Genomic DNA, 12,731 nt, shown 5'->3' with positions numbered 1-12,731 from the left:
CGGGGCCGGGGGGCTGTGCGGGCCGGGGGACTGTGTGGGCTGGGGGGCTGTGCGGAGGCCGGGGGGGGGGGGGGGCTGTGCGGGCCGGGGGGGGCTGTGCGGAGGCCGGAGGGGGGGGGGGGGGGGGGGGCTGTGCGGGGCTGGGGGGGGCTGTGCGGGCCGGGGGACTGTGGGCATGTGAAGATCTTGGGGACGAAAATGAAAACCATGCAAACAAAAGGCTTTACCTCTGTCGTTGCCTGACATCATCAAACGACCAGGACGAGCCGTATAGTGTGAGCTGCCATTGTTTGAGGAAACCAGCCTTCCGCTGAGGCTTCCCGCCTGAGTAGAGAGAGGAAGGTGATGAGAATCAGGAGAAACAAAGGCAGCCACTTTGCTGAGTCAGCACATTTCAATAACAAATCAGACACATTTCAGCCATTGCAGATTGAGGCATTAATCAGGTACACCGAGCTGTAAGGTTAATGATTTTAATAAAGGCAGCCAATGAAACAAAACTTTATACTGTAGTCAGTTTTGATCAATAGTCTCTGCTGAGTTTATCATCTCGGTCTGGTTGGTGACAGGGGCCTCAATGCCCTCAATCCTTACAACACTGCATTCCTCCAATCCTGGTCTCTGTTGCACCTTCAGGTTCTCTCCAATGGTAGTTGTGCCTTCATCTTTAAAGGCAATAAACTCTGGAATTCCCTGCATAATTTTCTCCGTCTTTCTTTCCTACTGAAAGTTGTCCCTTAAACAATACCTCTTTGGCCAAGCATTGCATCGTACATCCTAAAATTCCCTTAGGTGGTGCAGTGCCCATGTTTATTCTGATAGCTCTCCAGTGAAATGCTTTTGGATGATTTCCTAAGGATGCTATATAAATGCAGGTTGTTTTTTTTAGGGCGGGGGGAAGGGCAGGTGTCGGATGAGCCTAGTCAAGATTCTTGCTCCCGATCGCTAACCAACAGCCCTACGGCGAGAGTTTGCATTGCTTTACGATGTCAAATGAGGTCAGGGGAAAAAATTTGGACGAGGTCTTCTACAGTTGTACAGTCTGCCAACACCCACCCATCTGCGCTCATACTTGAGGACTGGCCACTTAGACCAGGTACCCGACAGTGGACTGCCAGAGAGAAAACCGTTTGAGTCTGGAACCGAAAGCATTAGGAGGGGATGCCAGGAAAATCAGGGAGTCTTTTTGTCTTTAAAAAAGTAGCAATTCCTTTGACTCGCCAATCAAATGGTGAGGGAGATAAGTTTGCTCTTGTTGATCACATAATAATAATAATCACTTATTGTCACATGTAGGCTTCAATGAAGTTACTGTGAAAAGCCCCTAGTCACCACATTCCGGCGCCTGTTCGGGGAGGCTAGAATGGGAATTGAACCCGCGCTGCTGGTCTTGTTCTAAGCCCACTGTGCTAAACCAGCCCACATGTAGTAAGTGCTTGCCCTCAATAGGCTGCCAGTGAGAAGCAGCAACCAGTCGTGTCCTCAAATGGGCAATGGCAGCATTGCTCATTCTTGTCAGCTCAATCCTCACCATGTAGGGTCTTCGCTGCCCAAGGTTGCTAATCATGGTTTATGACGTGATATTACGATCACGCAGGGTGGGGAGGCAAGCCCCAAAGAGCTTCCTCATCCAGCCCGGGGATTTCATCGATGTTCATGGAATCCCTACAGTGCAGGAGGCCATTTGGCCCATCAAGTCTGCAGCGATGCTTCGAAAGAGCACTCGATCCATCTCCACTCCTCCATCCACCCCGCCCTATCCCCGTAACCCTATCTGCACATCCCTGGACACTAGGGGGGTATTTATCATGGCCAATCCAGCTTTTTAAAAAAATATAAATTTAGTGTATATTTAAAATAATAATTAATTTTGGCCAATCCACCTAACCTGCACATCTTTAGACTGTGGGAGGAAAGCAGAGCACCCGGAGGAAACCCACGCGGACACGGGGAGAACGTTCAAACTCCACACAGACAGTCACCCAAGGCTGGAATTGAACCCGGGTCTCTGGCGCTGTGAGGCAGCAGTGCTAACCACTGTGCCGCCCTGAACCTGCCCTGTTGCCATCTTTTTACATCACACTCTCGCCATCTGGTCAGGTGAACGAACCAAACCCCACTAGCCTAACCAAAAGCATCAGATATTTGATTGATAAGACTTCATTTTGCTAGCCAAGGTTTTTTAAGGATGTGGAGATGAGGTGGGTGGATGCCGATAGGATAGAGGCCAGCCATGATCTGACAGAAAGGGGCAACAGGTTTGAGGGGCTTTTAAAAAAAATTATTCTTTCATGGATGCGGGTATCACTGGCGAGGCGGGTGTCACTGGCGAGGCGGGTGTCACTGGCGAGGCGGGTGTCACTGGCGAGGCGGGTGTCACTGGCGAGGAGGGTGTCACTGGCGAGGCGGGTGTCACTGGCCAGGCGGGTGTCACTGGCGAGGCGGGTGTCACTGGCGAGGCGGGTGTCACTGGCCAGGCGGGTGTCACGGCAGGAGGGGTGTCACTGGCCAGGCGGGTGTCACTGGCCAGGCGGGTGTCACTGGCCAGGCGGGTGTCACTGGCCAGGCGGGTGTCACTGGCGAGGTGGGTGCCATGGCGAGGTGGGTGTCACTGGCGAGGAGGGTGTCACTGGCGAGGCGGGTGTCACTGGCGAGGAGGGTGTCACTGGCGAGGAGGGTGTCACTGGCGAGGCGGGTGTCACTGGCCAGGCGGGTGTCACTGGCGAGGCGGGTGTCACTGGCGAGGCGGGTGTCACTGGCGAGGCGGGTGTCACTGGCGAGGCGGGTGTCACTGGCGAGGCGGGTGTCACTGGCGAGGCGGGTGCCACTGGCCAGGCGGGTGTCACTGGCGAGGTGGGTGTCACTGGTGAGGCGGGTGCCATGGCGAGGTGGGTGTCACTGGCGAGGAGGGTGTCACTGGCGAGGAGGGTGTCACTGGCGAGGTGGGTGTCACTGGCGAGGCGGGTGTCACTGGCGAGGTGGGTGTCACTGGCGAGGCGGGTGTCACTGGCGAGGTGGGTGTCACTGGCGAGGTGGGTGTCACTGGCCAGGCGGGTGTCACTGGCGAGGAGGGTGTCACTGGTGAGGAGGTTGTCACTGGCGAGGCGGGTGTCACTGGCGAGGCGGGTGTCACTGGCGAGGAGGGTGTCACTGGCGAGGCGGGTGTCACTGGCGAGGCGGGTGTCACTGGCGAGGCGGGTGTCACTGGCGAGGCGGGTGTCACTGGCGAGGCCAGCATTTGTTGCCCATCTCTAATTACCCTGAGTGTCTTGCCAGCCGATTTGAGAGGGCAACCGAGAGTCAAGTGGGCCAGACCAGGTAAGGATGGCAGATTTCCTTCCCTAAAGGACACTAATGAACCGGATGGGTTTTATGACATTCAACAATGGTTTCAGGGTCACCATGAATGGGACTAGCTTTCTAATTCCAGACCATCTGAATTCAAATTGCATCAGATGCAGTGGTGGAGTTTGAATCTTCTGTCCCCACAGCCTTTGCCTGGGCCACTGGGTTGTACCACTACGCTCTCACCTCCCCTAGAGGGGCTGAAAGGCCCTCCTGTTCCTATTCCGTCACCGCAGCGGCTGAACGGGGGAGTCTTCAAATTAAAAAGCTGCTTGGAATGGAACAGGGAGATTTTGCAACGAAGGAGTAAAAAGGGAAACAAAAATCTCCTTTTGGGAGATTTTCTATTGACTTATAAGGGTACAGAGTGAAACTCTTGCAATTGCTTATTTTCTGAAGCCATTTGCAACAAAGGACAAGATCCAGACACTTGACAAATGCAGAAAAATTTAAAAGTATGTTCAGGTCAATGAGAATAAATTCTTTGAAGCTTTCAAAATCGAATAAAGAACATAGTTGGCTAATAACGATAACCTGAGCGGTGTGTAATTTAGATGAACTTGGGAATGAAAAAATAAATCAAGTTTGTGACCGGTTCTTGCCTGTGTTTCCTACTCGGCCGACAGCAGTTAGAGCCACTTCGGCTCAGCTGGTATCACACTCGCCTGAGCCACAAGGTTGAGAGTTCGAGCCCCACTCTAGACAACCCACCCAGGCCAACCTCTTACAGCGGGCCGGCTGCTTTGCCAGAGATGCGGTCTTTCAGAGAATACATCAAACTGGATGTATTCCTCTGCCAGTTCAGGTCGTCGTAAAACATTCAAAGAAGAACGGGGAGTCCTCCCAATGTCCAGGTCAACATTTTTCCCTGGAATACCGCTTAAAAAGATATGAACTGGTCATTAATCTCTTTTGCTGTCTGCGGGACCTTGCAACATGCAAATTTACTGCCATTCTTGCCTGCTTAGCAACACTTCAAAGTCTTTCGCTACTTTCAGAGTGCTTTGTGTTATCCTCAGGACATGTCAGGACAGCATATAAATGCAAATTCTTTCTAAGATGGATAGAGAGAGAGAGAAATGAACATATAGAAGAAGGCAACACAAATCTGGTTAATTAATGAAGTGCCTTGGTGCCTGTGAGCTGGGAACTGACTTTTGTGCTGATGAAAGCTCGTCAGTAAAAGAGGGAACGCGAATGCCAAAACTGAACTTTCGCAAAGTGGGATGCAAGAGGGCATGGTTCAGGAGCAGGGCAGGACGTGAAAATACAGTCTGTGCCAGATAACAAACCAAAGAAAATAAAATCCTGAACAGTGGCCAATTACTTAAGTCGTTGCCTCCAGAATAGGACCATTCCAGTGTGTCAAATTTCCCCAGTGGAAATGAAAATTGGAAAGGGGCCAGGCGGGAGAGATTTCTGAGCTCAGTCAGGAGCTGGATGGTGAAATGAGCAAGAGATAAATGTACCACAGTCCAAACGGGGGCAGAGAGGGAACTGTGTTCTCTAAGCTTGCACTATAGAAGGGGTTAGAGGGATGGGCACATGGTCTGTGGAGTGCTACGATGTACTGGACTCTTCCATAGTCATTACTCAAACCAAAAATAACCATGTACTTTAATCAACACTTTTCATCGATTAACCCAGGGATGTCCCATGTCATTAATAAAGATCAAAATAAAACAATCCTGGTGTGGCTGACTGAGTAAATGGGCTGTCCACTTGTGTTGGGACAGGAGGATCCAAAATGTGGCTTCCATTCTGTTCTGGATTAGCTGCCATTGGCTTCAAAGACCTTAGCGCCAGAAGCAGGGTCAGGACTCCCATCTGAGCACTTCCCATTTACCACTGCTGGAAGGTGCTGGCTTGTGCCCAAATGGGGTACCATGGTCAGGCTCTCCTGTCTATGGGTAAATAGCCTGATGTTACTCATTGTCTAGCTTCCCACAGTACAGTACGGCTTCCAATGCTGTGGAGCTGTACACTATCAAGAGCCACGAGTAAAAATTGCAAACCATTTGGTTTTAGCATAATCTGGACAAGAGAGTTTCCTGGCCAGGTTCCAGTATATTCCTGGTCAAATTCTTCCATCCTCTTTTGGAAGCAGGGCTGGCTTGATGCTGGGTGCCACAGGTAGGACCTGCCATTGGTATACATACCTGCTTGAAGCAGGCTTACCTATTGTAGTAATATGTATATATAGAAACATGTAAAGGGTGAATGATTACATCTTAGTGTACCACAACCACTAGAAGGCCACACTAGCTTCCACTATATGAGAACTCAAAGGATCTTGGGTCACTTCCAACCAGGAGTGACTAGACAGCAGGGTGTTCGACAGATAGATCACAGCATAGTTAGCACGTGTAGGTTAAATTATTTAATACTTTAATATAGATTACTTGATTACTAGTTATAGTTCTGTAAAGTGTGTGAACTCAATATTAATCAATTTGTTATTCAATAAATCTGTTTTGCTTTAAGTTGAAGATTGGTGGTTTCTTAAGAATCACACCATCAGACCATTCATGGAAATATAAAGCAAAGAGTAACAATATATTACCAAAGAGTAATATAACACCTATTATATTGAATCACATGGAAGGTTACAGGCCATTCAGCCCAACAGATCTATGCCAGTATTTATACTCCACATGATCCTTCTCCCACTTCACTTCATCGCAGCCTCAGTTAAGATAACATCGTATTCCTTTCTCCTGCATGTCCTCCCCGAGCTCACCCTTATTGGCATCTCAGCCGTTAGCCTCAACTGCTCTATGCATTAGGTCCATTAGTGGGTTCGCAAGCCAATCAATCCGAGAGATATTGTTAGCATTTGGTAAATAACGGAAGAATTCTGGAAGGGGCAGATACCGCCCCATCCAGATATTGGATGGGGGTTCCCAACAAATCCGTATTTGGTAATTACGGTGCCTGCTTACCTAAATCATGAATGACCAGCTTGTAGATGCCTTCTGCCCTCTCGCCCCAGCATCGCACAGTAGAGTACATCCAGTCGGTGAAGCCAGAGGCATCCCTAAACAGAGGAAGACATCAGATTGTATAGTTAGCCAGCGACCATCTTCTAACCTGCTCCTTTAATGACTTATCCCTTGCGGCTAGCGGTACATACATCTGCCTGCAGCAGGTTTACATGGTAACTGGAATTACATGGAGATTATCTGTGAATTGCCAATGGAGGGCTGTTTCCATTCAGGGCTTGGGGATGGCGGATTGCAAAGTGTTCAGAGGTTGCCATTACCCGCTTGGTGGGACGGTCTAGGTGTGTATTACAAGGCAAATGGGTAATTTTATATCGGCTTACAATTCAAGCCTTTTGAACAGGGTCCAGATTTAGCCCAGAAAACACTCGGAGGGTCATAGCATAGGTTCGATATATCCCCCTCGTTCTATTCCCTGTCATCATTTCAAACCCTTCTTAGAGACATGACTATGGATGAGTGGGCAGAAAATCTTGCTCTGGTCAGTATCGAGAGCTGTCCAGGTTCCTCCAATTCACCTTCAAATTCCTCTTGGGAAGTACCATGTCTCGGTTTACATCTCATTCCAAAGTAACAGCCCTATGGGGACTCGTGGAGGAAATGAATGACACATATTCACATCCTGCCTGTCAACATCTCAAGCCCCATTTTACAATGTGCAGCACTGCACTGTGTGTGTTTAAGTACATGTTCAGACGCACAAGAGGAAATTAAAGGAAAAAGAGAGCTGATGACAGTCAACAGTCAAAGGGCCATTTTGCTCAATTCGATCCTGCAAATGCATTCAATCTCCTTTGGAGCATACACGCAGGGGCAAACATCCAAACGATCCTCCTGGTTTGACTTCAACATGTATTCCTTTGAATAGGGCATCTTAAAGTGTTTCAGACTGGGTGACAGCCAGTATTAAATAACCATCCTGGAGTGGAAACCACAATACTGAGTGTTCCGTGGCAAGAATAATCATCTGGCTTTCAAATTCATTCCTGTTGGATGGAATATTTGTGACTAGATGTCAGGTTACACACAGTAACATTAGGCAGCGTGTCCTTCATAGCGCAGTAATAATAAAAAAGGGAGGAAATATTTATAACAACTGCAGGGTTAAGGTTGGAAAAGCCCAAAGTTAACTTATGAAAATGTGCGTACAGAAGTCAATGGGGAACTATATAAACTGGATCCGGTGGTGGGGGCGGGGGAGATTTTCATTTTAAAATTGTTCTTTGCAAGATAAATAGGTTGCTGCAAAGGGAGAACTATCAGACATGACTCAGTTTCGAGACATTCTTTGTGGCTTTTATAAATTTTATGGGTAAACTTGAAATTCACTTCTATTTGCTGCATTTTAACCATCCTTTTTATTCTCTAATTGTCTTCAGATTTATTTATTCAGCTATTCTTTGCTGACTGGTAATTTAACCAGTGGGAGCCCATCATTCCGTTCTCAGAACTGAAGGCAATCTGCCCTTCCTCCAATGATTTCTTCACCATCTCCAAGAGGGGCAATTCCTGTTGGACTGCAGTTTATTGGGACTCAGTCATTCCCTGTCAGTCAAGAGGCCAGTCCTCATGCTTGACCCAAGGGAGCAGGCCACTTGCCCATGGTGCGCGATCAAGCAGAACATAATCATATTCTCACTTAGCAAAGTACTTGCTCTGGGAAACACAATGTTTTTCCTCATCTTCCCTCTGGCTCCTTTACCAATTATCTTAAATCGGTGTTCCCCGACCTCTTGACAGTGAAAGTTCCTTATTTACTTTTTCAAAACCCCTCAATGTTTGAGCATCTCTATTAAAAGCACTCGGCCGTGTCTGCTCAAAGTAGAACAATCCCAGTTTTCCTTATCTCAACATATAACTGATGCCCCTCATCATGGGCGCTATTGTGATTCAATTTTCTCCACGCCCTCCCCAGGTCCAATTCCAGACACAATTCTGAGGCTTTAACAGTGAATTCTAAAGATTTCTTCTGGTCTGATTACACTCGCGTGAAGCGTTCTGGGATGCTACAGGTGGCGCATAAATGCAAGTTAGTGTTGTTGAACACAATTTCCTTGTTTTTGCACTTCATGGCCGGAATTCTCTGGCCGTTGGGATTCTCTGTCCCCGCCGGCAACGCACTCCAGCCTGCGGGTTTTCCGATGGCGTGGAGCGGCTTCAATGGGAAATCCCAGTGACACGCGGCGGGAGTAGAGTACGCTGAAGGTGCCGCCGAGAAACACGCGTCTGGGGGCCGGAGAATTCAGCCCTACGCCTCTATTTATAAAACTAAGAATCTCGCATACTGGGCGGGATTCTCCGACCCCCCCCGCCGGGTCGGAGAATCGCCGGGGGCCAGCGTCAATCCCGCCCTGTCGTGTCCCGAATTCTCCGGCACTGGAGATTCGGCGGGGGCGGGAATCGCTCCGCGCCAGTCGGCGTGCCCCCCCCCCCCCAAGCGATTCTCCGGCCCGCAATGGGCCGAAGTCCCGCCACTGTCATGCCTCTCCCACCGGCGTGGATCAAACCATCTACCTTACCGGCGGGAGCAGGCGGGCTCTGGGGTCCTGGGGGAGCGCGGGGCGGTCTGGCCCCGGGGGGTGCCCCCACGGTGGCCTGGTCTGCGATCGGGGCCCACCGATCGGCGGGCGGGCCTGTGCCGTGGGGGCACTCTTTTCCTTCCGCCTTTGCCATAGCCTTCACCATGGCGGAGGCGGAAGTGACCCCCTCCCCTGCGCATGCGCGGGGATGACGTCAGCAGCCGCTGACGCTCCGGCGCACGCGCGGACTTCCGCCGGCCGGGAAAGTCCCTTTCGGCTCCGGCTGGCATGGTGCCAAAGGCCTTCCACGCCAGCCAGCGGAGCGCCAACTACTCCGGCGCGGGCCTAGCCCCTCAATGTTAAGGCTTGGCCCCTAAAGGTGCGGAAACGTCCACACCTTTGGAGCGGCCTGACGCCGGAGTGGTTCACACCACTCCATCACGCCGGGACCCCCCGCCAAGCCGGGTAGGGGAGAATCCCGGCCACTATCTTTAAAAAAAAGGCAGGCTTCTCCAGTCCTTCCCGCTGGCAGGAACTTCCGGTGCTGCCAAATTTAACCCCTGCTGCAAATCCCACTGGCAGCTGATATTGAGTCGTCTACCCCATGCTGGGGGGGTGGGGGGGGGGGGGGGATGAATACAGAATTCAATCTCCAGAATTAAAACATAGAAAAGGACAGTTCAGCCCAATCTGCCGATTCAGGCATTTATCTCGCACACAGTTGGTAGTAGTCCTAAACCCCGTATACCATTCAATAAATCACCTATTCCAACATATTGGCGTGGCATCTTTTCCAGGGGAGGGCAGGCAAGGCCACATCGTATCCGAAAGAGAACACCTCGGACAGGGCAGCATTGGGATGGCAGGTTAGATTTTCGTCCTCAAGCCTCTTGGGTGGGAGTTGAACTCACAACCTTTGGACTGGAGAGATGAGAGTACAACTAACAGGGCCACAGTTAACACCAGAGTAGAACAAAAGTTAATTTCTATCCCCATTGTTTGTTGGGGATATTTGAGTTTACAGAGTATGAGAGGCACAAGGTGGCAAAACCGCCAAATTCGCAGCAAATTTAACTGGAATCGTAGAATCCCTGCAGTGCAGAAGGAGGCCATTCGGCCCATCAAGTCTGCAGCGACCCTCCGAATGAGCACTGTGCCCATGCCCACTCCCACCTACCCCCCCGTAACTCCATAACCTGACCTGTACATCCCTGGGCACTGAGGGACAATTTAGCATGGCCAGTCCACCTAACCTGCACATCTGTGGAGTGTCGGAGGAAACCCACGCAGACGTGAGGCGAACGCACAAATTCCACACAGGCAGTCACCCGAGGCCGGAATTGAACCCGGGACCCTGGTGCTGTGAGGCATCAGTGCTAACCACTGTGCCACCCTAATTGTTTTCTAATCACCATGAGGGCAATTCTGTGCAAATTCTTCCAAAGGGCAATTAACACAAACTTTTGTTTTTATTCACTTTCAAAATATCATTCGATACTTTGCAACATTTTTCTTGCGTGACATACGAGACTATATTTATTCCAATAAAGTAAGTTTTCTGACGGTCCATTAATTATTTAACAGTTGGGCAACATCACTCTGCAAATTGATGATTATAGATAAAATTGCAGTCTGTGCGAGACAGAGGGGGAGACAAATAGAGAGTCAAGTGGTGGTTGTAGAGATTTAGTGCTGCGTGCAAGAATTGCAGATCATTGGGTAACAGTTGTCCGCTGTGAGTAGGTTGCTGGAGGCATCTGGGAAAGATAAAACTGAGGTCTTATAGCCGATGATGTGCGGAGTCAGCAGGCTGTTGGTCTCACTTGGGGTCTTGTGGCAAACGGCGCTGAGGGTCCGAATGCTTTTGCTCTTTTGCAGGTTGATGACAGCTTTAAGAGGCTGATAGTTTGATGTGGAGAGCGTGCTGATACCTGCGCCCATGGAGAAATCCCAACACATTCCATTCGTTATTGAGGACACTCTGTATAATCCCACTGAACCGCATTCTTTCTGCATGGTACTCCCATCACCGTTGCGTTCGCTCCGATGCAAGGTGCAGATGTCAGTTCTCATTATTTTCAGCAAAGATGTAAACCAATCCATACTGTAATTAATGATTCCGCAGCTTTTTGCAATGTAAACATAATTAACGTCTGTTATGTTTAGAGTTAAGGAGCAAAGTTGACCTGATTACCCAAAGCCCATCGATTTACATCGCAAGGCAGATTGTGTCTGCAAGATTACAGAGGGTAACAATCTGAGTAAATAGTTAAAGATTGTTGTCGCTAGTAACAGAGACGGTAACTAGAGGAACAAACAAGATATTCATAAAGATTATAGAATTAAAAAATGAAAAATGAAAATGAAAATCGCTTTATTGTCACGAGTAGGCTTCAATGAAGTTACTATGAAAAGCCCCTAGTCGCCACATTCCGGCGCCTGTCCGGGGAGGCTGGTACGGGAATCGAACCGTGCTGCTGGCATGCTTGGTCTGCTTTAAAAGCCAGTGATTCAGCCCAGTGAGCTAAACCAGCCCCTATCCATAGGGCTGGCCAAAATGTGGTGATCCCAGGTTGTGGATGCAAGCTGGTAGGCAAATTGGACATTCTGAATTCTCCCTCCGTGTACCCAAACAGACGCCGGAGGGTGGAGACTAGGGGATTTTCACAGTAACTTCACTGCAGTGTTAATGTAAGCCTACTTGTGACACTAATAAAGATTGTCATCGAGTCAATTAATTCATTTCAATGTTAATAGTTTTTTCAGAAAAAGTGGTGCAAAAAGGGGGAGTAAGCAGGAGAACAGAGGGAAACCCATCAGCACAGACATACTTGTTTAAATGGTCTCTTTCTGTGCAGTCGCCATCGTGTGGGGGGGGGGGTTCCAGTTTTTGTGAACACAGAGACACTCGCACCACTGGCCCCACAGTCTGGTTGAACATTCAGTCCGCCTGTAGCTGCCAAAAATACAGGCTGGTGCCCGCAGAGGCTCTTCCACCCAATTGGAAGGCCCTCCTGCAGCACACATTGGGAAACAAGGTGGCTGATGGGAGTAGAATGTGGGGAGGTGCGAAGTTTGGTGGCAGTGAAATGGGTCTGAGGGAAAGTGGGTAGCAACCCTACGTCTGAGCCAGAGAAAGCTCCGGGTTCGACTCCCACTCTGGGACTACATGACCACGGAAGTTGTGTTAAACAGGTTGAGGGTCAAGTCAGCTCGGACAGCTGGGCGGCTGGTGTGTGACGTGGAGTGAAGCCTGTCATAATATTCACACAAGTATATGATGGTGCACAGACAGACATTGATTGACACACAGGATGACCAGTGAACACACAGAACACAGCAGCCAATCACCAGACAGGACAGGGCCACTATAAAGCCAGAGGGCACTAGTTTTCCCGCTCTCTCGGGATCCAGCCTCTGAGACAGTCAGAGCTCGTGAGCAACAACTAGAACATACACCATGTGGTAGGAAGATAGTCTGGTCAGGTTAGCCTCAGGTCTCCAGTTAACTCAGCATAGAGTCAACCCACAGTTAAAGTATGTATGATAATTAAGAGTTCAATAAAATCGAGTTGCGTTTCTTCAAGTGTTGGAAGCCTGTCTCTCTCACTGCTACAGTAAACGCAGTCCTCGCAGACCCAGCTTACCCAACACATCAAAGCCAACAAGCGCAGGTTCAACTCCCGTACCGGCCAAGGTTATCCTGGTGACCCCCGGGTTAAACCACCACCAGTTGGCTCTCTCTCAAAGCCCATGGTTCCCCGGGGACAATGGCAGCGAACATGTTTCATTCATTTTGTTAAACAGATTGATTATGAACCTGCAAATCCTTCCAATATGCACGCCTATGGCAGGCAATAAGAGT

General features: G+C 49.6%; 1 protein-coding gene across 2 annotated transcripts in view; it reads right to left on the bottom strand.

The window, feature by feature from the left end:
* The window catches only part of pcsk7 (proprotein convertase subtilisin/kexin type 7), a 257,528-nt gene that overhangs the window by 17,972 nt on the left and 226,825 nt on the right, over positions 1-12,731 (bottom strand). For both annotated transcript variants that reach the window (XM_038779566.1, XM_038779567.1), the window contains exons 13-14: positions 6,288-6,382; positions 228-324 (exon numbers count right to left, since the gene is read on the bottom strand). In XM_038779566.1, coding sequence (XP_038635494.1) covers positions 228-324; positions 6,288-6,382 — 192 coding nt within the window. The remainder of the gene's footprint in view (positions 1-227; positions 325-6,287; positions 6,383-12,731) is intronic.

The sequence above is a fragment of the Scyliorhinus canicula genome, chromosome 19 (genome assembly GCF_902713615.1).
Source record: "Scyliorhinus canicula chromosome 19, sScyCan1.1, whole genome shotgun sequence".
Taxonomy (NCBI): Eukaryota; Metazoa; Chordata; class Chondrichthyes; order Carcharhiniformes; family Scyliorhinidae; genus Scyliorhinus; species Scyliorhinus canicula.
The sequence above is the reverse complement of the archived record's forward strand: the minus strand, read 5'-3'. Positions and strand labels throughout refer to the sequence as shown.